General features: G+C 38.2%; 1 protein-coding gene across 2 annotated transcripts; it reads left to right on the top strand.

Annotated features, from left to right (window-relative positions):
- The first annotated feature begins 7,751 nt into the window (after window positions 1-7,751).
- On the top strand, window positions 7,752-26,573 carry LOC127627619 (V-type proton ATPase 116 kDa subunit a 2-like). Of its 2 annotated transcripts, none has more exons than XM_052104088.1 (20): window positions 7,752-8,421; window positions 9,527-9,605; window positions 10,081-10,178; window positions 13,612-13,743; window positions 14,149-14,246; window positions 15,456-15,582; window positions 16,120-16,202; window positions 16,333-16,426; window positions 16,596-16,808; window positions 17,013-17,163; window positions 17,841-17,980; window positions 18,196-18,353; window positions 19,702-19,792; window positions 19,948-20,066; window positions 20,230-20,440; window positions 21,497-21,616; window positions 21,696-21,815; window positions 21,945-22,062; window positions 25,935-26,106; window positions 26,427-26,573. In XM_052104088.1, the coding sequence occupies exons 1-20, from the start codon at window positions 8,305-8,307 to the stop codon at window positions 26,527-26,529; spliced, it is 2,544 nt and encodes an 847-aa protein (XP_051960048.1). In that variant the 5' UTR covers window positions 7,752-8,304; the 3' UTR covers window positions 26,530-26,573. The 2 variants fall into 2 exon arrangements, with proteins under 2 accessions (XP_051960048.1, XP_051960040.1); XM_052104080.1 differs by having other exon boundaries at window positions 13,606-13,743.
- Window positions 26,574-27,641: the final 1,068 nt, after the last annotated feature.

Genomic DNA, 27,641 nt, shown 5'->3' with positions numbered 1-27,641 from the left:
AGTAGTTTGTAGTTATGAATTTGTTATTATGTATTAATGTTGTTATGTACTTTTAACATATATACTGTATAATATATATACTATTTTTATTGTATACTGGGTATTCTATATTGTGTGTATTGTATACTATAAATTGTATATTATTTTTTGTGTTTTGTGTAATTACGTGTATATTAGATATGTAAATTGTGCTGTAAATCTGATGTTTATTGTAAATTGGTATATGTCTCATCTCTATCATGACTGCTATGTTGCTTGGAACTGCACCCAAGACTTTCACCCACTGTTGCACTTGTGTATATTGTTGAGTGACAATAAAGGGATTTAATAAAGTGATTTGATAGAAAATATATTCAATAATATAAGTTTTGGTTTAATACAAAGCTTAAGATATTTTCCTATTATATAAACTGACACGTTTATAATATCTTATGATATTATACCATTTATGACTTAGAAGTTTGATGTAGTTTACGTTAATTTAAATACTTATAATATAGTACCTTTGAGTGTCCAGAAGATGGCGTCAATTTGTTAATTTGTAGAATAATACTGAAACAGAGACCTAACCATGAAAAGTGAGCCTTTGTTGGTGAAACAAGATACTTCAAAATACAGCTTTTTTGTGTAATCACAAAAGATAAAAGACTTAACAGTGTTTGGAATGCTTTAAAATGTTTATTATGTACCTGTTTTAGAATAGAAAAGTTTAACATAAATGTAACCAATGATGGAAACATGTAGTAAACATAAATATGCAACAGACAATGGGGGAATGTATGAATATGTTTTACAGACAATTTTCGTAGGCTCAGAAGAAAGATATCCAGAAGAAGGAAAGGTTGTCTGGCTTTCTCTCTTAAAGCTGCACATGACATTATCTGGAGATTCTAGGTTTCCTGGAAAGGAGTTCCAATACAATCAGATATCAATATATCGTGATACTTTTTTCTCATGCTATTGTATCAATCCCAGTATTAATACTTTTATTTTAAAAAATGTGTATTTATATCATGTCAGTGAAAGATGACTTCACTAAAGATGAAGCAGATTTTCTAAATAAGAGTGGCTCTCCTCATTTCTTTCATATATGAGCAAATATGGACATTATAACTGAAATATACCCAAATTAATTGTAATTGAATCAAGAGCTTGTGAATCGTAATTGAATTAGTTATACAGCAGGAAGAACCAGGATTTTGAAAATCTGCACTAATGTATGGATTCAGATCAAGTTTATTTTGTATTTTAAATGTTATTTATTTATTTACTTAATTGTATTTTATGTACCCTTACACTGCAATTAGTTCACCCACCTCCTATGTATATATCCTATAGACAGAGCTGTGATGCCATGTACAGTATTTAATCATATGCTTAGAATACTGTATGAAAACATGAAAGGCAGTGAAAATGCATGTTAGATCCAGTGTTCACAAGATCTCTCTCTCCCTCAGAAGATATCCATATATCAGAGTTCTCTCTGATATCCTAAACCATTCAACATCAACAGCTTGTTATGTTAACACCCTCCTACCAGCCTAAGAGTCAGCATGGGGATACAGCAGAAGGCAGGAGAAGAAGTGATGGTAAAAATGAGCAGAGTTTATTGAATAATCTTAATTTTCTCAGTGCTCAGTCTGACTTTGTCTGATCAGTTCAAATTCAACAAGTGTTACTATACCATGCAAATTCAATGGACAATTACTTCTTCACAACATCATCCCATGACATTGAAAAACTTGAAATTGAAACCCTTTCTCTCTAACTCGTGAGACAATATAGCACACAACGTAAAATTGAACAATTTGACAAATAACAATATGAAAAATTATTAAAAAAGGATTATATAAAAATGATATATGTATGAATAATAAAATAATATGAAAAATAGAAAGATATGAATTGATATGAAAAGACTTTGTATGTAGCGCATCCCCCCAGCAGTACAGATGCCTGCTGTATTGTACTATAACAGGCAATTTAAAAGGAACATTTATATTTAATCCCTATAGAAACAATAATAGTGGCTCAATGATTTCTGTTAGTCTCCCCAGCCCTGAATCCTGAATCCTTCGGTTGGTTCTATTTGCTTCTCTGTATAAAGATAATTTGTCATTTCAAACGAGCCTAATGGGTGTATTCTGCAACTGGATCCTGGACTTCCTGACTGGAAGACCTCAGTCAGTCCGGATCGGGAACAGCATCTCCACCACCACCACACTGAGCACTGGGGCCCCCCCAGGGCTGTGTGCTCAGTCCACTGCTGTTCACTCTGCTGACTCACGACTGTGCAGCAATGCACAGCTCGAATCACATCATCAAGTTCGCCGATGACACGACCGTGGTGGGTCTCATCAGCAAGAACGACGAGTCAGCATACAGAGAGGAGGTGCAGCGGCTGACGAGCTGGTGTAGAACCAACAACCTGTCCCTGAATGTCGACAAAACAAAAGAGATGGTTGTTGACTTTAGGAGAGCACAAGGTGAACACACTCCGCTGAACATCGACGGCTCCTCTGTGGAGATCGTCAAAAGCACCAAATTCCTTGGTGTTCACTTGGCGGAGAACCTCACCTGGTCCCTCAACACCAGCTCTATCACCAAGAAAGCCCAGCAGTGTCTCTACTTTCTTCGAAGGCTGAGGAAAGCACATCTCCCAACACCCATCCTCACTACATTCTATAGAGGGACTATTGAGAGCATCCTGAGTAGCTGCATCACTGCCTGGTTTGGGACTTGCACCGTTTCGGACCGCAAAGCCCTGCAGAGGATAGTGAGGACAGCTGAGAAGATCATTGGGGTCTCTCTTCCCTCCATCAAAGACATTTACAAAAAACACTGTATCCGCAAAGCAACCAGCATTGTGGACGACCCCACACACCCCTCACACAAACTCTTTACCCTCCTCCCGTCTGGCAAGAGGTACCGAAGCATTCGGGCCCTCACGGCCAGACTGTGTAACAGCTTCTTCCCCCAAGCCATCAGACTCCTCAATACTCAGAGACTGGTTTGACACACACGTGTCCTGAGTTGCACTTTAATTACTGTCACTTTATAACTGTCTGCTACCTCAATAACTGCTATGTGCATAGAACACTATCTCATAGTATGTTATGTTTACATTTTTAGAAACTGTCATCTTTTTGCACTACTGTGTGCTGGTCGGCGCTGCACTGTCTATTGTCCTGTCCATTGTCAGAAATTTGTTGTACTGTCCTGTACTTTTTGCACATGTTTGCACGTGCACTTTATATAGGTATATATAGGTTTTTTATATAGGTATTTTATTTTGTTGTGTTGTCTCATGTGGTCCTGTGTTGGTCCTTTGTTGTTTTTATGTAGCACCACGGTTCTGGAGGAACGTTGTCTCGTTTTGCTGTGTACTGTACTAACTGTATATGGTTGAAACGACAATAAAAACCACTTGACTTGACTTGACTTGACTATTCGACTTCATGCAGCGCTGCGCAGACTGATCGGCACCGGATTTGAAGCAGTGCATGTCGGTTCGAAATTTTTTCTGACTTGGGCTACGTTTCATTTCAAATTTGATCCCCCTTCCCTCGCAAACTTCACTTCATCTCATGGACTTGGATGTACGTCACTGCTTAGGTTGCACGAAGGGAGGAGGGCCAAGATGGTGTCGTGGAGGGTGGTCATGTAGTTTTTTGCTGGCGGTGATGGTAGGAATGTGACTAATCAGTAAACTATTTATCTCTCTTTTTTGTGTACTATAGTGACTCAAACTCTGAAAATCACATCTTTTATCGGCCTCTTGTAAATGTGAAGAAAGAGGCGTATTTTGTCAAAAATGATGTATGTTGAGGTTGGTGCTGAATTTGAGTTAGTCTCCGACACATGCTCGAGCAACAGATTCACTGTACTTGCTGATCAGTCTGTGTCATCTAATGTACACTATGAAGACAAACTTGAATTTGCAAGAAACTCCTGCAAAGAGTCCTCCTTTGACAGGCCTTCGAAAAAATCTAAAAAGAAGGCTGAAACAAGCAGGATTTTTTCAGATATTCTGATTGCTATTCAAGAATTGTCCTCAAAGCAGGATGCTACCTTCCAAAAACTCATCATTATTGAGAGCTTAACCAAAGCTACTTCGAAAGCTGTTGACAACCTGTCTGTGATAGCGTAGAAGCTAGTTTCTGATGTAAAGGAACATGCAGAGAAGATGTACAAAATGGAAGGTGATATTATTGAGCTTCGATCTTCAGACAAGGATGTCAGAATGAGAATTGAGCAGCTTGAAAGCAACAATCTGCGTTGGTGTTTAAAATTGCAATTTGGTTCCTGAATTCAAGAACAAAGATCTACGCTCAATTGTTCTAAACATTTTAGAACATGTGGTACCAACACTAAAATCAACAATGCACTTGACGTGTTGCACCAAATAGGGATACGGATCCAGGATAATTCTAATAGAAACATCATAATACGGTTCTCTGTGCGATCATTCTGTGATCTTATCTGGAAGGCTGCTAAGGATAACTCCTATCTGAAAGAAAATCGTATGCGCCTTTCAGAAGCCCTGATTCCTGCAGATATCACTGCGAGATCAAAATTACGGCCTATTGTAAAGAACGCAAGAGATGAAGGCAAGAAAGCATCTTGACAACTCTGCTACTCAAAGATGCAATAGAGCCTGTCCCTCTAGCCGAGAGGAAGAAGGGTTTCTACAGCCCTTCATCGTACACAAAAAAGGCTGTGGGTTTTGGCCAATCTTGGACTTACGAGTTCTCAACCGGGCTTTACACAAACTCCCGTTCAAAATGCTCACGCAGAAACAGATTCTAACCTGCGTTCAGCATCAAGATTGGTTTGCAGCGGTAGACCTGAAGGACACGTACTTCCACGTCTCCATTTTGCCTTGACATCGACCCTTCCTACGGTTCGTGTTCGACGACCAGGCGTATCAGTGCAAGGTCCTCCCCTTTGGCCTTTCCTTGTCCCCTCGTGTCTTCACCAAGGTCGGAGAGACAGCCCTTGCCCCGCTACGGGAAGTGGGCATCCGCATACTCAATTACCTTGACGACTGGCTCATTCTAGCTCACTCTCAAGAGTTACTATGCGCCCACAGGGACCAGGTGCTTAGGCACCTCAGCCATCTTGGACTTCAGGCCAACTGGGAAAAGAGCTAGCTCGGCCCCGGTTCAGAGCATCTCTTTTCTCGGCATGGAGTTAGACTCAGTCTCTATGACAGCATGCCTCACGAACAAGGTGTATGTATAAGGTGCCATGCTCTTTTCAAGCCCGGCACAGCAGTTCCACAAAAACAGTTCCAGAGGCTCCTGGGGCATATGGCATCCTCGGCACGGTCGTGTGCTCGGGTTGATGCATATGAGATCGCTTCAGACTCGAGTCCCGAGATGGACATGGCACCGTGGCACATACTGTGTGTTAATCACCCCTCCCTGCCATCTGACTTTTAACCCTTGGACAGACCTCTGTTTTCTGCGGACTGGAGTCCCCCTACAGCAGGTATTCAGCAGGTCGTGGTCACCACAGACGCCTCTCAACTGGGTTGGGGCGCCATGTGCAACGGGTATGCGGCCGCTGGCTCCTGGACAGGGCCCTGGCTGCATTGGGACATCAACTGCCTAGAGTTGCTGGCTATATTCCTTGCCCTGTGGAGGTTTCTTCTGCTGATTTGGGGCAAGCACGTCTTGATGCGTTCAGACAGCACAGCGACGGTAGCGTACATAAATGCCATGGCAGCGTGCACTCTCGTCATATATCACAACTTGCCCTTTGGAGTCACCAGCGACTCAGGTCGTGTAGGAGATTTTATCAGTTATATCTGACATGTAAACATTGTTAATTGTACCACAGTTATATCTGACAGGCAAACATATAGTTGGCTGTATGTGCATGAAGGCCTTAAGAACGTGTGTTCTATATATGTGTGACATTTTAAAGTGTGCAGAGTAAGCACTACGTGTGGGCTCTCATGACTGCTTATGTGTGACATTTGAAAGGTTGCAGAGTAAGCAATACATATGGGCTCTCATGACTGCTGGGAGAAAAATATCCCTTGCAAAGGTGGTTCTGTAACTTCCTAGTTTGGTCAGACCAGAGTTTGACCAAATAATGCATGTTTAAAAAAAGGATAAGCCCAACCTTGTTTGTGAAGCTGTATTTAAGTGAATGAAAGCCAGAGTTAGTGAGTTGCTCTGCAGGCCGACTCGGCTTTATTGGTTGCAATAAAGTCTAATATTCTGAAATCAAAACCTAAGAATTTGAGAGTGATTCTTTATAGATTAAGGCAAAAATCTATAACAGTCGCTGCATGCCACCCATATCCCAGGCAATCTCAATACGGCAGCAGACGCGGTGTCACGACAGGTCTCGCTCAGCGGAGAGTGGAGGCTCAACCCCCATGTGGTCCAGCTGATTTGGGACCGGTTCGGAATGACACAGGTAGATTTCTTTGCTTCCCAAGACAATTCCCACTGCCCTCTCTGGTACTCCCAAACGGAGGCCCCTCTGGGGACAGACACACTGGCACACAGCTGGTCCCGTGGGCTGCGCAAGTACACATTTCCCCCAGTGAGACTTCTTGCACTGGTGCTGTGCAAGGTCAGGGAGGACGGTGAACAAGTCACCTTCGTGGCTCCTTACTGGCCCACTCGGAATTGGTTCTCGGATCTCATGCTCCTCGCGACAGCACCTCCCTGGTAAATTCCCCTGAGGAAGGACCTTCTTTCCTAGGGACGGGGCACCCTCTGGCATCCGTGCCTGGCCCTTGGACGGGATGCGGAAGATCTGCATCTTTCTCATTTTATGTTTTTTAAAATATACGTTTAATGCTTTTTATTTGTTGTATGAAACCACATACTGTTGTGTAAAGCAGTCTTTGGTCGTCTAATATAAATGACAAGCCAAAGCATAAAATTTAAATTGTTTGTATTATTAGATTTTAATGGATCACCAGGTTTAAAGAATAAAAAAAAATATATATATTTTTATTTTATTGAGATAATTGAGAAACAAAGTAGAACGAAATTGGTTATATTTAATATTTTACATCAGTTATGGACGACGCAATTATACAGTTAAAAAAAATTTAATGTGCAAAGTATTGAACATCATAATGAGTCCAAATAATTAACTTTTACAATTATTGTCACACAATAAAAACATTATAAAAAATTTTACTTACATATTTTCTACAGCACAATACACTTCCAACAACCAGTGTGTATGTACCAGTGTATTAATAAATGAAAAGATGGGTAAATGTTTTGTTATTGTATAGTTATTATTTTAAGTAGGCTATAACAGTCACTGCTACCAAAAACAATCAGTCTGATCAGCTGAGTGAAAATTCAAGGAGGGTCCCAACGTGCATTCAAAAGTCACCCACACACTCGAAGTCTTAACTTCTACTTGCACAATAGTAGTTAAACACCGGAAATACGTAAGACAAGTGGGTAACCAGGCAATACCAAAACCGCAAGTGGGGGTATTGGGACAGCCTAAATTGAACACGTGAGAATGGTGACAGTTCTCTTTTAGCCACGACCGATGATCTATTTTCAAAAATATGATTAAACAATTTTTTTTATTATTTAAATTGAATTTAAACTGAAATATGACTTTGTCCGTATAAAATGGGTTAAATTGGTTTAATGTGCGCGCTGATTGTTATTTAGTCAAGTGCACGAGAGCGTGGACCTTTATTTTGAAGTGCCACTCCATCGTCCAAAGTAAGTGAAAAGTCTTTGCTCTGACGAAATTGAAGTTTTAGACTGCTGAAGAAGTTCGTGTCCGGAAAAGGGAGGAAAAAAACAAGCGAGAATGACCAACTTTTGCTGTTACATATTATATGAGTTTCGTTAAAAAATAGACCAGAAAAAAGACCAGAGAGGAAATTACTTTACATTGAGCAGGTAATTGATTAAGAGGCCATACTCGTTCGACAGTAGAAGGTCTAGCTCAGTGCTATCTTGAATTCAAATTACAGCGAAAAGTCACCTGTATTTAAGAGGGAGCACTGCAAGATTTTAGCTGAACTGTAACCAGGTGTAAGACCCAACAGCACTGGAGATTCGGATCTGATTAGAATAAGCAGTGCGTTAGTGATCAGATGTGGCTTTTGGGACTGGAGAGAGGAGACGTGTCAGTGATAAAGAGGCTGAAGAGATAGCCCCAGTGCACACATCAGCCCGGTCCGGCCCTCACCGGTGAACAGCCAACACATAACCGGACCTGTTGGCTTTAAAACTTCACTACCTTGTGAATTTGACACCTGACCCGCATCTGGCGTGGAAGCGACGCGTTTATGTCAAGATGGGTTCTCTGTTTCGCAGTGAGGAGATGTGTCTGGCCCAGCTCTTCCTACAGTCCGGATCCGCTTACGACTGCATCAGTGAACTCGGCGAACTCGGGCTGGTGGAGTTCAGAGATGTAAGTCGGTAGTTCTCATTAATGGGCCAGAGCTACATTTGTTTATTAAACATTGACTTGTGTTGAAATCCATTGAGCTGACTGTCATACACCAGTGAGCCTATAATGCTGTCTTGGTAGACTGCTCACTAGTTTTGAATGCAGCCCATAAGTTGATGCCCTCAACAAGCATCAGTTGTGTGTAGTGTTCAAGCCTATCAATAACTGGGCATTTTGTTTCGTTATAAGGTGCTATGCAAAAGTCTTAGGCACATATGATGTTTCACAAAAATATTTATCTAAAGATGGTTATTTATATATTCAGCTTTAGTGTGTCAATAAGAAATATAAATGTAAGACTCCCAAACATTCCTTTTGCAAATAGAAGAACAGGGAGCCCTGCAAAAGATGTCATGGCCCCCCACAGAACTTTGAGTCAGTCTGGGATTTCATGAAGAGACTGAAGCAATTGGGACAGCCTAAATAGATAGACAAACTGTGGCAAATTCTCCAAAAAGCTTGGAATATCATATCTGACAAAACTGTGTCCAAGTGCACCTAGGAGAATTGGTGATGTTTTGAAGGCAAAGGCGGCCACACCAAATACTGATTTAGCTTTTTTATGTTTACTGGATTATTTCTGTCTTGATAAATTAAAATGAATTATGGCATTATTTTTGAAGAAATACTCACTATGTACACTCTTCATATGTTCCTTAAACTTTTTACCAATACTGTATGTGAAATAAAAAATTGTATGATTACATATCAGATACAAGAGATCAGACTGTTGAAGTGGTGTTATAAATAATTGGTAACATTTAGTAATAACTTTAACAAGTCATTAACAAATACTATCACATTAATGATACAGTAATAATCTGATAAGCATTATATAAAGTACATTCAGACAAAATGTCATTAAACTTTGAGTCATAATTTTATTTATATTCATAATGACTTGTACACAAATTACTAATCTGTTAAACATTATGTAATTTGTTTTAAGGACTGATTTATCAAAGTTATTATGAAGTACAACATATTTGTATCCCAAAGTAATTATTCATTTCTTTCCATTTGCCTGTATGTAAATACTAATATCTAATTTATAATTTTTTTTCAGCTCAACCCTAGTGTGAACTCCTTTCAGCGCAAGTTTGTCAATGAGATCAAGAGGTGTGAGGAGATGGAGAGGATTTTGGGTAAAAAAAACTGAATGATTTTAAATGGCTTGTTTGTGGGTGGAATATATTTTGTATTTTTTTAACTTGGTAGAGTAGGTGAACTGGTAAAGGAACCGAATACTTTCTGAACACAGTATACTCCCATTACAGTGAATTATGTATCCAGTAGGAAGAGAGTAAAGTAATTTAAATCCTTATAAGGCTGTGTTTGGTAACTTCCATCATGAAAGATTTCTGGAGAATTTGCTGCCTAAATTTGCATCTTGGACTTCTAAAACATATGTGGAGATGACTCAACTTGACTCTGACACTGCAAAAATAAATTCTTGTTAATAAGAACTTCATTCTTGACAATTGAATCTTAACCCAGTAAACATTGAATCTCATAGTGTTGAGCTTCATTATTGTACAGAAAAATGTCATTGATTGCTTGTGCTTTCCCAAAGTTACTTACTAGAATGAATTAACTCACAATGAGCTTATCCCAAAACAGGATATCTTCTGAGAGAAATTAAAAAACAAGACATCCTGCTGCCAGAAGGAGAGGTGAACCCAGATGCACCTTTACCCAAACATGTGATGGGCATAATGGTGAGACCAGTTCAATACTTTACATTTGTGCAGTTCTTCAAGGCACCTTTATGTTTACTTGATGAGTCAGACACATTCAAATTAATGTTGTGTTATGGTCTGCTGGCTATTGAGTACGATACATTTTAGGCACCGACCGAATTGCCTCCAAACAATCGAGTGTATCTAAGGGGTTAATCTCGTCAACGTCAGTGATAAGCATGCTAGATGTGCCCAAATCTAAAAGTGCTGATGATTGGCTGTGTTTAGGCATCAAGGAAAAACACTAGTATCAGAAAATGGTTTGAGTTCCAGGGTTGAGAAGAATGTTATAAGTAACATTGCTAACACTGTTCAACATTGCAGAGAAATACTAAACCGGAATAATGAGACTTTAAAATATATTTTTTACAAGCGCACACATGAAGCGAGCCGCAGCGACACCGGGAAAAGCGGAAATGATCCTGAATGTGACGGAAAAACCGCCAAGAGACTGTCTGAACATTGTGTTAATTTATAGAGAGAAATGCACATTCGGGTTGAGCAAAACAGACAAACATTGATCTCTGGATCAATGATGGTCAGAGTGATCACCAATAGCTGATGCCTTTGACCATGTCATGATGATATTTGGCTCGTTTTCCCATTAATCTATTAAATTATTATTAGACTATTATTATTATCAAATGAATATTACAAATAATTTGCCTGTAGATACAGACACACGTTTGAAGAAGCACTCTTTATTATATTATTAAGTACACATGACAGAAAAGCCGTATATGGACATGTGTGATGTGCTGATATGGAGGTGTGCAGTCTTGTGGAACACGCGCTTCTAAGGATCTCACACTTTGTTTCTGCCTTCCGATTTGTATTTTTTATAAGTGCTGCAAATGACCTGAGACATCTCAGTTCAGGAGTGCTTTAGGTTCAGAGCAGTTTATTGTGAACGCAACTCTGCAGCCTGTAAAATAATACTAACTATATAAAATAATACAAAATGTATATAATAATACAAAAACACATTCACCTAGAACCATGATTTATATTTCAGTGATTATTATCATCATTATAATTATTATTTTTACATTTATAATAGTTTTTATGTCTTCATTTGTGTAAGTAATTTTCCATCTGCATCTTTAGACGGATTCTTGCCTGACGATAAATGGAAATGTGGTTACGTATGTGTATATATATATATATATATATCACTTTATTATTTATTTACTGTTTTGTTTGGAGTGCAATTTGAATTTAGAAATTTATTTGATTTTAAGTTTTTTTAAAATTAATTATTTAATATTTATTTAATATTCAATGCAAAATCAATAAAGCAAGAATATTCACCAATACTTCAGACCAGAGGTTTCTGATGTAATTGTATATATACACTCACCTAAAGGATTATTAGGAACACTATACTTATACTGTGTTTGACCCCCTTTCGCCTTCAGAACTGCCTTAATTCTACGTGGCATTGATTCAACAAGGTGCTGAAAGCATTCTTTAGAAATGTTGGCCCATATTGATAGGATAGCATCTTGCAGTTGATGGAGATTTGTGGGATGCACATCCAGGGCACGAGCTCCGTTCCACCACATCCCAAAGATGCTCTATTGGGTTGAGATCTGGTGACTGTGGGGGCCATTTTAGTACAGTGAACTCATTGTCATGTTCAAGAAACCAATTTGAAATGATTCAAGCTTTGTGACATGGTGCATTATCCTGCTGGAAGTAGCCATCAGAGGATGGGTACATGGTGGCCATAAAGGGATGGACATGGTCAGAAACAATGCTCAGGTAGGCCGTGGCATTTAAACGATGCCCAATTGGCACTAAGGGGCCTAAAGTGTGCCAAGAAAACATCCCCCACACCATTACACCACCACCACCAGCCTGCACAGTGGTAACAAGGCATGATGGATCCGTGTTCTCATTCTGTTTACGCCAAATTCTGACTCTACCATCTGAATGTCTCAACAGAAATCGAGACTCATCAGACCAGGCAACATTTTTCCAGTCTTCAACTGTCCAATTTTGGTGAGCTCTTGCGAATTGTAGCCTCTTTTTCCTATTTGTAGTGGAGATGAGTGGTACCCGGTGGGGTCTTCTGCTGTTGTAGCCCATCCGCCTCAAGGTTGTGCGTGTTGTGACTTCACAAATGCTTTGCTGCATACCTCGGTTGTAACGAGTGGTTATTTCAGGCAAAGTTGCTCTTCTATCAGCTTGAATCAGTCGGCCCATTCTCCTCTGACCTCTAGCATCAACAAGGCATTTTCGCCCACAGGACTGCCGCATACTGGATGTTTTTCCCTTCTCACACCATTCTTTTTAAACCCTAGAAATGGTTGTGCGTGAAAATCCCAGACCGGCCCCTCTGGCACCAACAACCATGCCACGCTCAAAATTGCTGAAATCACCTTTCTTTCCCATTCTGACATTCAGTTTGGAGTTCAGGAGATTGTCTTGACCAGGACCACACCCCTAAATGCATTGAAGCAACTGCCATGTGATTGGTTGATTAGATAATTGCATTAATGAGAAATTGAACAGGTGTTCCTAATAATCCTTTAGGTGAGTGTATATCGTGAAGGACGGAACAAAACAAATGTACTTCACACACATGATATATTTTCCAGGATAACGAAATACCCGACAGGTAGAGAATGCACAGATGAAGCTTGCCACAGAGATGTGAACACATTTTAAATGCACTTATTTTTTTCCAGTTTCATTTGAATATTTAGTTAAAATAAATAAAAAATAAAGTTAAAAGTTTGAAATCAAGGTGTCTTGCTTCATTGTGTAAGCTTAACCCTAACCATGTTTACCGAAAATTATCCCATAGTACCACTTAGCTTCCAACCAGCGGTAATACCGTTGGTATACCGTATACATACCGTATAATTCGTCGTTTTCCTGTGGAGTTTTTTCTTTTTCTTTTTTCGAACAAAGTATCGAAAAAAAGTATTGTTTAGGAACCAAGGTATCGATATCGAACATTTTTGAAGATGCAATACACATACTAGATACAGTATTGGTGTAAATGGTAAGTACTGTATTTAAATTGCAATTAGTTCAGCACTAGTATGTATACTGTATGTATTTTAGTTTTTTTTTTTAACCATAAAACCAATGTATTTTTTAAGAGATTCTTTTGATTGGTTCACTATTCAAAATGTAAACGACAGTGATAATGTCATTGGGAGAGTTGCATATTACAATAAGTTTGATTGGTCTTTTCTTTCTTACGTTTATTTGCATATTCAGTTGTGATTGGTCTTTTGCTCTTTTCTTTCTTACGTCTATTTATCCATCCGTATTGTATATTTTTTTAAATCTCTTTCAAGAAAACGGTCCTCAATGCCATTGCATTAATTTACATTGACAGGATAGGACAACTGATATTTAGCTATGACAGATGCCTCTGTGCTTTGTTTAGGAGCAGCTTCAGAGACTGGAACTGGAGCTGAGTGAGGTCACCAGGAACAAAGAGAAACTCCAAAAGAACCTCCTTGAACTGACCGAATACACACACATGCTGCGCATCACACGCAACTTTGTGCACCGCAATGCAGAGGTGGGTTTCGGTGGTCATGTGATTCCCTGTCCAATGTTTGGATCTATTGTTAGAGCAGTTCTCTTTTGAGTTTAAAGTAACACATCTAAAATATTTAACACATCTGATTGGTGGAAGGATATCATTCACTATGTTACTGATATTAAGCAAAAAGCTCCGCATATATCAAAAGCTTTTACAAATTGTGCCCAGTGGAATTGTGGAATGATTAAAAGGAATTTGCTTTAGAGAGCAGTATTGTGGGAATCAGGCAGGGGATTCAAAGTCACCTGATTTTCACTGACTTCTAGAAAATTGTGTCAGTACAAATAGGCTTAACTCTTGACTTTCTCTACTTGATCACTATGGCTGTGTGTGTCTGTGTTTGTGTAATCTCTTGCTGTGTTTTTGCTTGTGTGTAAGCAGAGGGAGCTAGTGCAGGTTCAGTATGAAGAGTTCCCCTTTCTAGAGAAGGAACCCATGATGGACTACACCAGCATGCAGAGGCTCGGAGCTAAGCTAGGGTGAGCAGTGTTTAGAACTCCCCATATAACTCTGGGTTAAAGGTTCCCTTTTGTATTTCTATAATCAAGGGTCAGTTTCCATTATCTAAATCCAGATCTTGACTATAACTAAAAAAAACTTAAACTGATGTCAGATCAGCCGCAGATAGTATATATTTATGTAACGTCATGTATTCATGAACATGCAAAACATGTGGTTTTCTAAATTGGCCATGCTGTAACAGCACATTTAAAATTAGACTTACTAATCCTTAGAGTTTATTTTAGATTTGTACATATAAATTGTCTGTGTTTTGTTACATGTTTCCACAAATACCGATTATAATATTTTAATTAAATGACAATTACATGCATAATAATTAGGCTACATACACAATGATGTTTTTATATTTTTTGTTTTTAAATGTTGATCAATTTGTGCTTTTGTATTTAGAGTGAAGGTTACTTCCAATGTAACATGTCCACAAACTTTTCTCAACATCAAGATTTTAGGTTAAAATATACACTCACTGAGCACTTTGTTATTAACACTATGGTCCTAATAAAGTGCCTGATGTGGACTTCTGCTGTTGTAGCCCACCCGCTTCAAGATTCTATGTATTGTGCGTTCTGAGATGCTATTTTGCTCACTACAATTATACAGAGTGGTTACCATAGCATTTCTGTCTGCTTGAACCAGTCTGGCCATTCTCAATTGACCTCATTCACCAACAGATGTTTCTCATTCTGAGTAAACTCTAGAGACTGTTGCGTTTAAATTCCAAGAGATCAGCAGTTACAGAAATTCTCAAACAGCCCATCTGGCACCAACAATCATGCCATGGTCTAAATAACTGAGATCAAGTTTTTTGCCCATTCTGATGTTTATGTGAACATTAACTGATGCCCCTGACCCTTATCTGCATTATTGTATACATTGCACTGCTGCCACATGATTGGCTAATTAGATAATTGCATGAATAAGTAGGTGTACAGGTGTTCCTAATAAAGTGCTCAGTGAATGTAAAAGATACATTTTTATCTTGCATCCTGTAACTGGCCACCATGTCAATGTCCTGTCAACTACCCAGAATAACATATTTCCTGTAGTACATGCAAGTTGGCGAGTGCAGTGCATACGGTGTCATGTACAAGGCAAGTTTGATGCATACATGGAAGTAATCCTCTGTGGTAATGTTCTGAATTGGATCTCATTTTCCTGCTGCTCAGGTTCATTTCTGGGATCATACAGAGAGTGAAGATCGAGGCATTTGAACGAATGCTCTGGAGAGTGTGCAAGGGCTACACCATCCTCAGCTACTCTGAAATAGACGAGGTCCTGGAAGACCCTGATTCGGTGAGATAAATTTGCTATTCGTAATGTTTAAATCTATTCTTGCTTTGGGTAGATTAACTTACCTGTAAACATACATATATACAACTATATGTGCACTGTATCTAATCAGTTTAAGTGCTTGCATTTGTCATGAATATAAATGTAATTCATGTTTTAAATGAATGTAAAGAATAAAGATAAAAAAAGTAAACTAATTGATTAGATTAGAGTGTTTGTGTAGTGTGTACTAGAGTTGAAAACGTATAGTAGCCTACATAGTATATATTACTGTGTATTCAGTATTTTTGTGTAGAGAATAAATGGAGTGGTTTTTATTTAAAGTCTTGCTTTAAATTATGGTGTTACAGCAATTCCAGAGAGCACCAGAGCTTCCCCCTTTTTTTTAACCCACTGGTTTCTTTTGCATTCAGCTTGATACAAGCTTTTACATAAATAAGAGAAGCTTGTTTAAAGATCTTGCAAAACACACAAGGCACGTCTAAAAGTCTTTTGAAATGGTTTGTCATTAGTTTGACTGTTCTATGTGTGGTTTGTCAGGGTGAGCCAACCAGAAGTGTGGTGTTCCTCATCTCATACTGGGGAGATCAGATTGGACAGAAGGTTAAGAAGATATGTGACTGGTAACTTAAACTTACCACATTCTAACAAATTCAGTTATTCTCTTTCCATTGATATGCCTCATGCCTGAGGTTGTTTATAAAGTTTTGAGAAGTTGGTAATTGTTTGTGATTTTTTTTTTAATCTCCGTAGCTACCACTGTCACCTGTACCCATACCCGAACAGTAACGAGGAGAGGGCTGATGTGGTGGAGGGACTCCGTACACGCATTCAGGACCTGCACACGGTGAGGCCATTTTAATTCTGATTGGTCTTCTTTCAACATCTGTTTACATACTGAATCGTGATTGGTCCAAAACATTGTGAAGAAATGTAAAAGGTTAAGCTTGATAGGATTGCAGACATCTTGAACCTGTTGTTGAAATGATTTTGGTGGTAATTCCTTCCTTTTATAGGTTCTTTGCCGAACTGAGGTTTACCTGAGGCAGGTGTTGATAAAGGCCTCAGAGTCTGTTTACACTTGGGTGATCCAGGTTAAGAAAATGAAGGCCATATACCACATCCTCAACCTCTGCAGCTTTGATGTCACAAACAAGTGCCTCATAGCCGAGGTGTGGTGTCCTGTAAATGATCTGCCTGCAATTCGGAGGGCTCTAGAAGAGGGATCAGTAAGTTAGCATTTCTGTCTTAAATTAGACAAGCTTGTCAGTTTTTAGCTGCAGTGTTTCTCACAATATTGAATGAACTGCTGTTTTTCTCTTGATGCCTTTAACACAAAGCACAAAGCTGAACATACTCCTGTAGACAAATATTATCATGTCAATGTGACATTTTGAAGTATCTGATGTGTTATTGTGGGCTTTATTCCTCAGAGGAAGAGTGGAGCCACAGTTCCCTCTTTTGTCAATCGAATTCCAAGTAAAGACACTCCACCGACTCTCATACGCACTAACAAGTTTACCTCAGGCTTCCAGAGTATAGTGGACGCCTATGGTGTTGGAAGCTACAGAGAGGTCAACCCAGGTAAGAGAGAGCTGCTAGAGTTGTCGACTGCTCTGTTTTTACCTCTGGCTCTCTTCCTGCAATAATGACACACAAGTAATCGGGGACTAAAAACGAAATGTTTTTAATTTCGGTTTGTTCTGAGCAGAAACTGTGTTTTTTTTTCATTCCGGTTCCAGCGTTCCGCTACCTCTTTCCAATTGGTAATGGGTTATAACTAAATTAAAGAACCATTAATAACTGACATTTTATCCCAATTATGTGTAGTTGTCGAAAAAGGTTTTCAGCATGTCATAAAAGGCTACATCCAAAACATGCATTAAGGCAAAGAAATGTGTGATGTACTTTCCTTTAGAATCAAAGCACATGCTTATCATGCTCAACTAAAAAGAGTGAAGCCTTATTTTTTGGGCAACATGTGGTGGTGTAATTCCAAACATGTACTCTAATAAACCATTTAGGCTATGGTTTCATGAAAAAAAATGATCAGAAATAAATTAACCGGTTACCAACATTTAAAAATAGTAAAGTTTTCACACGTTTTCAGTCCCTGCAAGGAATATTATAAATCACATAATTTGAAATTATAACATGTCCTGATTGTTAATGCATATTGTAAGGATACGAATACCCAAAGGCAACAGAGGGCATGGAATTAGATCACATAACTTTTAGATTTTCTTTGTTCTTTCTCACAGCTCCATACACAATCATTACCTTTCCCTTCCTGTTTGCTGTGATGTTTGGAGACCTCGGCCACGGCCTCATCATGGCACTGTTTGCTCTGTGGATGGTTCTCTATGAGAATGACCGCAAGCTTAAGAAAACCAGGAATGAGGTGCTTTGTCTAAACTTAAATGTGTCAGCAACTTTATTGTGATCCATTATCAACAGCTGTTTTCACTGCTGATTATTACACAAGTGCCTTGAAGCATGATCTGTTTATTTTATTCTTTCAGTTACCCATTTTGACATGATAATTAAAATTAATAGCAACCATTATAACAAATGTGTTAGTCAATTAAAGTTTTATAATGACATGGTACTTTTTAGATCTGGAACATGTTTTTCGAGGGCCGTTACATCATCCTGATGATGGGCGTATTTTCAATCTACACCGGAATAATATACAACGACTGCTTCTCCAAATCACTCAACCTGTTTGGCTCAGGATGGAGTGTCAAAGCCATGTTTGACCATGGAAACTTGACGTGAGTGTTTGAAACTCCCACACTGCCTATATACTTTATACAATGTGCTACTTTTTAAAGTTGCATACTACACTGCGTACAATACACAACTTTAGGATGTTAAGTTGTTTTTACACCAGGTAGAACCTTCCATGTTTCCATATAAATGGGATCTGGTTTTCAGGAAAGCACATTCCATTTGTCAGCTACTTGTTAGGCCAACCTTTACCCTGACACCTAAATCTAAATTCACATATTTGGGGAGGCAATACCCAAAACAAGTCTCATAAAGTGATGTGTGAAGAGGTTTATGCCAGGTAAACTGCATAAGCAACCGATGAATACGAGAAATAAAAAATATATAGTTTGTGTATCCGTCATCTTTAAAAGAAGACAAGGAAATTTGGAGTTTGTGAACCAAAGAAAGATATTTTTTGTTTAGTCCATCTCAATAATAAATTTTAGTTCAATCTTACTTTACCTGACCACAAAGGTTTTTGGACAGCAGGTACAGAGTGTGCTTTCTCACATATACACAGGGTTGGGAAGGTTATTTTTTAAATGTATTCCACTATAGATTACAGAATACATGCTGTAAAATGTCATTTGTAACGTATTCCGTTAGATTACTCAAGGTAATTAATGCATTCTATATTCTTTGGATTACTTGTTCAGCACTGGTAGATTTTTTTCACTTGTTTTGACTAGTCAACTCTGCCAGTGCAGTAAGACAAAATACACATGTTAAAAATACATTCTTTGACAAACCTAAATATCTTATGCAGTGTGGTTTCTAAATCAAATTGATCTTGTTTCAAGGAGTTTTAGATATTTTTAAAGGAAACAGGAAAACAATAAAAAAATTATCAAGAATACGATTTTTGCCCTAATATCAGAGGTCTTACTAGAAAAATATATAGTGATCCAATGTGAAAAATATGATTGTGCCTGGTAACATGTGCATGCAAAATGGCTAGAAATGGCATTTTAGCTTAGTGTAAAGCTGACAATTTACACAAGATTTATTTCTATTTCTTCTGCTCCAAACTTACTTCCCTGTCTGCATGTATGAATCATAAGAAAGTGTTTCACCGCTGTTCAAATGCACTTTGGATCGCATCATTTATAATGTTTTCCATCTGAAAGGACTAAATATTAAATGAAACAAATGACAATAAAATGCAAAGTAATCTCTTCAGTAATCAAAATATTTGTGAATGTAACTGTATACTAATTACCAATGATTTAGTGGAATACAGTTACTTATATTTTGTATTTTAAATACAAAATCCCGTTCCATGTATTCCGTTAATCACCAACACTGAATATACTGTATCTATAATGCACTCCTACATTTCTCTTCCTCAAGCATGAACACACTCCGCTCAAATGGCTTCCTTGCACTTGATCCAAATGTCACAGGAGTCTTTAAAGGACCCTATCCTCTGGGGATTGACCCGGTAAGTCTTTGACTGACTTTTACTGCTATGTTCTTAGTGTCACTTTACTTTTCTGCCTGGTTGAGTAAATAGAGGTATATTCTGTACATTTTATAGCATAAAAAAAATACCAGTAAAAAAAGAAGCCTAATACATTATAATTGTGCTCTCTGTAGATCTGGAACCTGGCATCGAACCGTCTCACCTTCCTCAACTCCTATAAAATGAAGATGTCTGTTATTTTAGGAATAATTCACATGACATTTGGCATCGTCCTTGGAGTTTTCAATCACCTGTGAGATATTTCATGATAATTTTCACAGAAATGTTATCTACTTTTTAATGCATGCAGTGTCTTGTTTGACAATGCGCATCGTGATATTTTAATTGTGTCCAATGCATTTTGATCTAATTTTCTGAGATTATCTTTCTAATGCTTGACATGTTCATTTGTGTAGGCACTTCAGGCGGAAGTTTAATCTGTACCTGATATTTCTGCCTGAGCTTCTCTTCCTGCTGTGTCTATTTGGGTATCTGGTCTTCATGATCGTCTATAAGTGGCTGGTTTTCACAGTCAGGGACTCTCAGACGGCTCCCAGCATCCTCATTCACTTTATCAACATGTTCCTCATGCAGGGAGACTCTACCCAGCTGCTTTTCCCAGGACAGGTAAGACTATGAGCTTTATAGGTCAAATTTATACAGTCATTGGGTTATTGCCATGTAATGCAAGTCTTTCTTTCTTGCTTGCTTTCTCTCTCTTTTTCTCTTTCTTTCTTTCTCTTTCATTTATAGCTGCGAATCGATTAATTGTGATTAAACTTGGTACATTAAAATATAATATATTTACTTTACACTGTGTCTCAAAGAACTTTGGTTAGTCATCATTTTTTTTTTTTTTTATCTAAATATGTACATGTTAAAATGTTCAAAAATGTTTTTTTGCAATTGAGACATTTTTACAGGTATAAATCTTTGATACAAGAATATGTATACATGTCATAAAATCAGTGGTCCTGCTGAAATTAAGTTGGGTCAAACCTTCTGGCATATTCCAATGGACATTTTTAATAATAGGATCAAATGAGCAGATTACATTTATTGGCAATATTTATTTAAGTTTATATTGCCATTGCGTTATTAGACACTATACATACAGGTAAAAAACTATTGAACGCTTAAGTTGAATTATTACTATTAGTCACAGAAATTAATGCATTACATTTCCCAGCCTTTCTTTGGAGTGGTGGTGGCGTAGTGGCTAAAGCACAGGGCTGTTAATCAGAAGGTCAGAAGGTCGTTAGTTCGAACCCCACAGCCACCACCATTGTGCCCTTGAGCAAGGCACTTAACTCCAGGTTGTTCCGGGGGGATTGTCGCTTTGGATAAAAGCGTCTGCCAAATGCATCAATGTAAATGTAAATGTTCTTTCTTACTTTACTTACTTGCCTACTTTACTTACTTTACTTCCTTTTCTTATTACCTTACTTTACTCAATACATTCTTACTTTCTAACTTTATTACTTACTTTACTTGCATACCTTTCTTTCTTTCTTACTTTCTTCATTTACTTACTTGCCTTCCTTCCTTTACTTAATTCACCCATTTTCTTTCTTTTTCGTACTTTATTTTCTTACTTTATTCCTTTACTTACTTTCTTTTAATTTCTTACTTTCCTCAACTGACTTACTTTACTTAATTCACCAACTTATTTTCTTCCTACAGGCTGGTCTTCAGGTGTTCCTGTTGATTGTGGCCCTGTTCTCTGTGCCTGTGTTATTACTGGGCAAACCTCTCTACCTCTACTGGCTGCACAAGGGCAGAAACCGTTTGGGCATGTACAGGGTCAGTATTGTTTGTGTGTGAGTTCTCTAGGTAGTTGTAGCTGAAGCTTATTATCTTATTTGTCTCCTTGTCTGTGTAGGGTTATCAGCGTGTACGGCGGAGCAGTGAAGAAGAGCTCTCTCTCTTGCACACACATGATATGGAGGAGGGCAGCAGCCTGGACAGCCATTCCATCAACTCTGACAGCCAATCAGCGAAGGTGAAACTTCCTGGAATGTAATTTTATGGGATTTCACATTCTGTTGCGTAAAGTGCTGTATTCCTTGTGTCAAGGTTTAGGAATAACAAAACTAATGCTGAAAGTTGTTGTATGTCCTCTTTTCCACAGTTTGACTTTGCAGATGTGTTCTTGCATCAGTCCATCCACACTATAGAGTACTGTCTGGGCTGTATCTCTAATACTGCATCTTACCTCCGGCTGTGGGCTCTCAGTCTGGCACATGCCCGTGAGTACTATTCCATCAAAGTATTATTGCATTCTACATTCAAGAATCCAAAATAATATTGCTGAGTTGAAAGTGCCAATAGGACTCCAAGGACGAGGCCAGTCAAAGTGACAATTTTTACGTTAAAATTCTTCTTCATATGCCCTTCTTAAAATGCCCTATGGCATATGGGGGAGTGGTCAGCAAACTTGTTTTAAACCTTGTAATTGTCATGGTATTATTGTTGTCAAAATAATGAGCACATTAACTTACCGTAATTTCCGGACTATAAGCCGCAACTTTTTTCCCACGCTTTGAACCTCGCGGCTTATACAATGACGCGGCTAATATATGGATTTTTCCCGCTTTCAAATTTTATAAAAAAAAATTAAAATAAACATTCTGTGATGTGCTCAGTTTTTTGGCGGCGTGAAGCTTTCATTAGACCAATGAAATTGCCGAACGGGTTAAGGTCAAAACAACTTTTTTTGTTTACTGTTTAGATTAAATCGAGCACGCTCAAACTTCCCATTATTCTGATTATGGTAGTAATTTTGTCACCCTCACCAAAGACATGGAGAAACGCATATGATGCAGCTTTCAAGTTGAAGGCGATTGATCTGGCTGTTGGAAAAGTAAATAGAGCTGCTGAACGGGAGCTTGGTCTTAATGAGTCGATGATAAGACGTTGGAAACAGCAGCGTGAGGAATTGACTCAGTGCAAAAAGACAACTAAATCTGAGGCTATTCAACTCCGACACCGAAGGAGATGACTTCAGTGGTTTCAGTGCACAGGACGAGGAAGATAGTGACCAATGACTTTATTGGTAGGCTACTGTTTACTGCAAATGTTTTATTACAAGCCGTGTGTGGCAGCGGGGGCGTGGTCAAGCACCCGTAGGGGAGAGAAAAGCTGTAGGCCTAAGGGCGCATACATCTGCGCTAAATTATGTCTAACACCGGTGTCTAATTTCAAGTGCCCTGCTTCACGTGTCCTTCTTGGGAAAACTGTCACACGGGCACCAGTGTGACAGTTTCCAGCAGGGCACTTGACGTTCCAGGTAAGGCTTTTAATGGCCACAGCAATGTTTACAATCAATTTTATAAAGTTTCTCAATTCTTCTATGCGCCAACATTAGACTGACGTGTGTCACTTTCTCAGCTCTGTGGCTGCTGCCTTTTTATGCCGCTCTCCCCATGCTTACTGAAATTAGACACCGGTGTTAGACATAATTTAGCTCAGGTGTAAGCTCTTACCGCTTTTCTCCCGGACGGGCGCTTGACCACGCCCGCTGCCACACCGTGTTTCGTTAAAGCCTGAGTAAAGTTCATTTGTTTCAATGTACCGGTAGGCACCTGCGGCTTATAGACAGGTGCGGCTTATTTATGTTCAAAATAATATTTTATTTAAAAATCTGTGGGTGCGGCTTATATTCAGGTGCGCTCAATAGTCCCGAAATTACGGTATGTGAATGCCTTTGTTGACATATCAATGCCTATTCAGTATTCTGGAATGTGCAGGGGAGGTTGTTACTCATTTCATATGCAGAGAAGTTATCCAATCATAACAGAAGTAATTTAGATATACAATGGCAAGAAAAAGCATGTGAAGCCTTTGGAATGATTGAATTATATAAATTTGTCTTAGATGAAGATCAAACCAGATTTAAGTTACAATAATGAACAAACACAATCTGTTTTAACTAATAACTAGGGCTGTCAATCGATAAAATGTTTTCATTGAATTAATTACATGGTGTCCTGCTTAATTAATGGCATATACAAATATTTGTTGAGAGCCCCTCATATAACAATAATTCAGTATATAATGATTATACATATTTATATAAATATATAATTATGCATGGTTATATTTAAACATTATTTATATATATATATATATATATATATATATATATATATATATATATATATATATATATATATATATATAAAATATGCAGATAATTAAAATGCATTACATTCTTGTAGCAGAAGAGTTAATCATTGATAAGACAATACAAACGGCTTTAGAATACAATGTATTGTTTACTACCATATTATTGATCGTAGGTCAGTCATTGGCATACAGTTCACAGCAATTCATTTCACAAGTGAATTTGTCAATCAGTTCGAGATTTATTATGAGGTCTTGTTTAAGGACCCATCAATGTACACCTGCGTCAGACTTTTTTTTTTTTTTTATAAATTGCTTATAAAACTTTTACATCTAGAGCCAAGAGGTATATTAAAACAAACAACAACAAAAAGGAAAATAAATAAATAAACAGGTTAAATAAAAATATCAAATTGTTTACATATTTCAATACACTTTACAGCTTTCTTGTTAGCTGTTAATGTTAAAATTAGAGTCAGAAGTTGGCAAACCTGGCATCCAATTAATGAAATGAGATTGGAGGTGTGGGTTAGAGCTTATTTGACTTTAAAATCACTCAAATATTTTGAGTTTACTATTCACAAGAAGCATCTGCTGACTTGGACCATGCCATGCAAAAAAAAAAGAGTTCTCAGAAGACCTACAATCAAGAATTGATGCTTTGTATAAAGCTGGAAAGGGTTACAAAATGATATCAACAAGCATATTCATCTGTCCACAGTTAGACAAATTGTGTATACAGTAAATGGCGACAATTAAGTACTGTGGCTACTCTCCATAGAAGTGGCCGTCCAGCCAAGATGATTCAAAGGGCACACTGCAGTGACAGCTAAAGACTTCATTGGAACTTGTTAACATCTCTGTTCATGAGTCTACTATATGGAGACATAAAACGGGCATGGTGCCCATGGCAGGACCCCCCTTAGGAAGCCACTGCATTCCAACAAAAACATTGCTGCATGCTTGAAGTTTGCCAAAGACCACCGTGACTCTCTATAACGCTACTGGGAAAATGATTTGTGGACTGATGAAACTATGGTGGAATTGTTTAGGAAGAACAAGCAGCATTACATATGGTGTAAAAAGGGCACCGCATAACAACATGAAAGCCTCATCCCAACAGTGAAATACGGTGGAGGGAGTGTCATGATTTTGGGCTGCTTTGCTGCTTCAGGGCCTTTACCACTTAACATCTTCGAAGGGCAAAATGAATTCCCAAGTTTATCAAGATGTCCTACAGGATAATATCAGGGTGGCTGTGCACAGCTAATTCTCAGTAGAAGTTGGGTGATGCAGAATGAATAACAGTAAATATCAAAGTAAATCCACAACAGAATGACTTCAAAAAAAGTAAATCCACCTTTTGGAGTGGTCCAGTCAGAGCCCAGACCTTAACCCAATAGAGATGCTGTGGAATGACCTCAAGAGAGCTGTTCACACCAGACATCCTATGAACATGGCTGAGCTGAAATTTCAGTAAGGTAAAATGGTCCAAATTCTTTCTGTATGTTGTGCAAGTCTAATCCGCAGCTACCGGAATCGTTTGGTTGAGGTTATTGCTGCCAAAGGAGGATCGACCATTTATTAAATCCAAGGGTTCACTGTGAATGTTTAACAGGATGTGTTCAATAAAGACATGAGAAATTATAATTGTGTGTTGTTAGCTTAAGCACATTGTGTTTCTCTATACTTGTGACATTGATGAAGATGAGATCACATTTTATTACCAATTAATGCAGACAATCAGCTAATTCCAAAGGGTTCGCATACTTTTTCTTGCCACTGTAGAAGTCTTAAAGTACAGAAACTAAAACAGCCAGTGTAATTCTAAGGGTCAGAGAGAGGGTGGTAAATTGTCATAAAAAGCTACAATACAACCGTTTTTTGTGACCGAAACGTTGTAAGTGGACATCAGGGGAAAAAGGAAATGCTACAAATGTGTACAATGTGGCAAATTTAAAATAAAGGACTGCTGCACATGTGTCTTGTGATCCAGAGCTGTCTGAAGTGTTGTGGGCGATGGTGATAAGGGTAGGTTTGCGTGTGGACACTAGTGTGGGTATCGTGTTCCTGGTGCCTGTCTTCGGCCTGTTTGCTGTCCTCACCGTGTCCATCCTACTTGTGATGGAGGGACTTTCTGCCTTCCTTCATGCTCTCAGGCTCCACTGGTCAGTACAACACCTCAAATAAACAACATACAGGACATTCTACTGAATGCAAAGCTTGTATTAAAGCAATACAATATGGGAGGCTGTGCTGTATAGTAAATATAGTTTTATATTGCTGCATAAAATTGGTCCACCATTGCTTTTGCTCTAAGATGTCCTCAGACCTAATTTATTATAAAAGCCTAAGCATGCAGATATTTTTGGGTGTTCATATCGGCAGTCAAATCACAGTAGCTGAAAGCACTTCTTCCAAACACATGGTTTCTTGGTGGCACTTTTGTATGAAACGATTCATACTGAAATTGGCTTTCTGTCCTCAGGGTGGAGTTTCAAAACAAGTTCTACAGCGGTGCTGGCATCAAGTTTGCACCATTTGCCTTCTCTCTCTTACACAGCAGCTTTGAGAATGATGGGTTATTATGAACTGTGTGACACTGAAAAGCAGAGCTGTGAATCTCATTGCTGGGCAGCTCTCTCAATTATTTTTACAGATTTATATACAGTGATGTTGTACTACATGCTAAATTGGTCTAACCGAATACTGTATAGATTGTCTGGAGATATCAGATCAGAGAACAGTAAATGTGTTTCCATCAGTGTGAACATCTTCCAACAGACCGAACTTATTACAAACTGAGCCGCATCAGATGTTTGATGATTTTGGGACATGCAAACACACCAAGATCTTACGCAAAACTAGAGACTTTGGAATTGAAATAGGACTTGGTGACATTGAATTAGTGCTTCAGTTCTGTTGAATGTATTATTTAAATTCTACACCCTCACAAAAGTGCTGGTTGCTTATATCGTTTTCTACCATGTTGCCTGATGGCTATGCAGAGATGGGGTGTCTCTCCATAGCTAAGAACATTCCATGAATGACTATAAGATTCCTTATATATACATATATATATAAACAAAATCCTAATTTGATTTTAATTGAAGATGTAAATTCCATAGATTGTTCCTCTCCTCATTTTCACCAGCCATAAGTTTAATTTATAAAATTGAATGGTACATTTGAAATGATGGTAAAAGATAATACAATTATGGGTTTATGATACAGCATGTATTGATGGGTGTTGGCTCAGAAAGTCCTAAGATTACAGTATGTCGTCTTGGTGGTTGAACATTTAGAAATGTCTTCTGTACAAGAATACCTGATAGAAATATCTGGGCCTCCTATTGACAAAGTGCCTAACATGCCGAATGTATTCAGATTGGTGGTGAATTGGGTTTATTTAGCTGTCAACAGTCATTAGATGTGGTGAAATTAATCTGTTGCTGTTCAGGGCAAACCTTGAGGACAGACAATTCAAAAGTCATTTAAATTTGTTTTATAATGATGTCAAATGTTTTTAGTGATCTTAAACTGTCACAGTTTAACACTCTTTGTTCTGCATCTATACAATGGTCTTGTTCATTTAACCCTTGACATTAATGTGAGAGATTGTGGTGTGTGAATTATGAGCCACTAAATTAATTTCTGGTTTTTATTTTATTAACAGTACTCATAAAACGGGTTTGTATGATTT

The sequence above is a fragment of the Xyrauchen texanus genome, chromosome 3 (genome assembly GCF_025860055.1).
Source record: "Xyrauchen texanus isolate HMW12.3.18 chromosome 3, RBS_HiC_50CHRs, whole genome shotgun sequence".
Classification (NCBI taxonomy): domain Eukaryota; kingdom Metazoa; phylum Chordata; class Actinopteri; order Cypriniformes; family Catostomidae; genus Xyrauchen; species Xyrauchen texanus.
Note: the sequence above shows the minus strand (reverse complement) of the source record. Positions and strands in the feature narration are given on the sequence as shown.

Excerpts from the sequence above, each read along its gene's own strand:
- LOC127627619 (XM_052104080.1), top strand. The coding sequence starts at position 8,305 with ATGGGTTCTCTGTTTCGCAGTGAGGAGATGTGTCTGGCCCAGCTCTTC. Across the intron at positions 20,067-20,229 it reads CTTGGAGTTTTCAATCACCT|GCACTTCAGGCGGAAGTTTA; the intron begins GTGAGATATTTC and ends TCATTTGTGTAG. Across the intron at positions 21,816-21,944 it reads CTGACAGCCAATCAGCGAAG|TTTGACTTTGCAGATGTGTT; the intron begins GTGAAACTTCCT and ends TCTTTTCCACAG.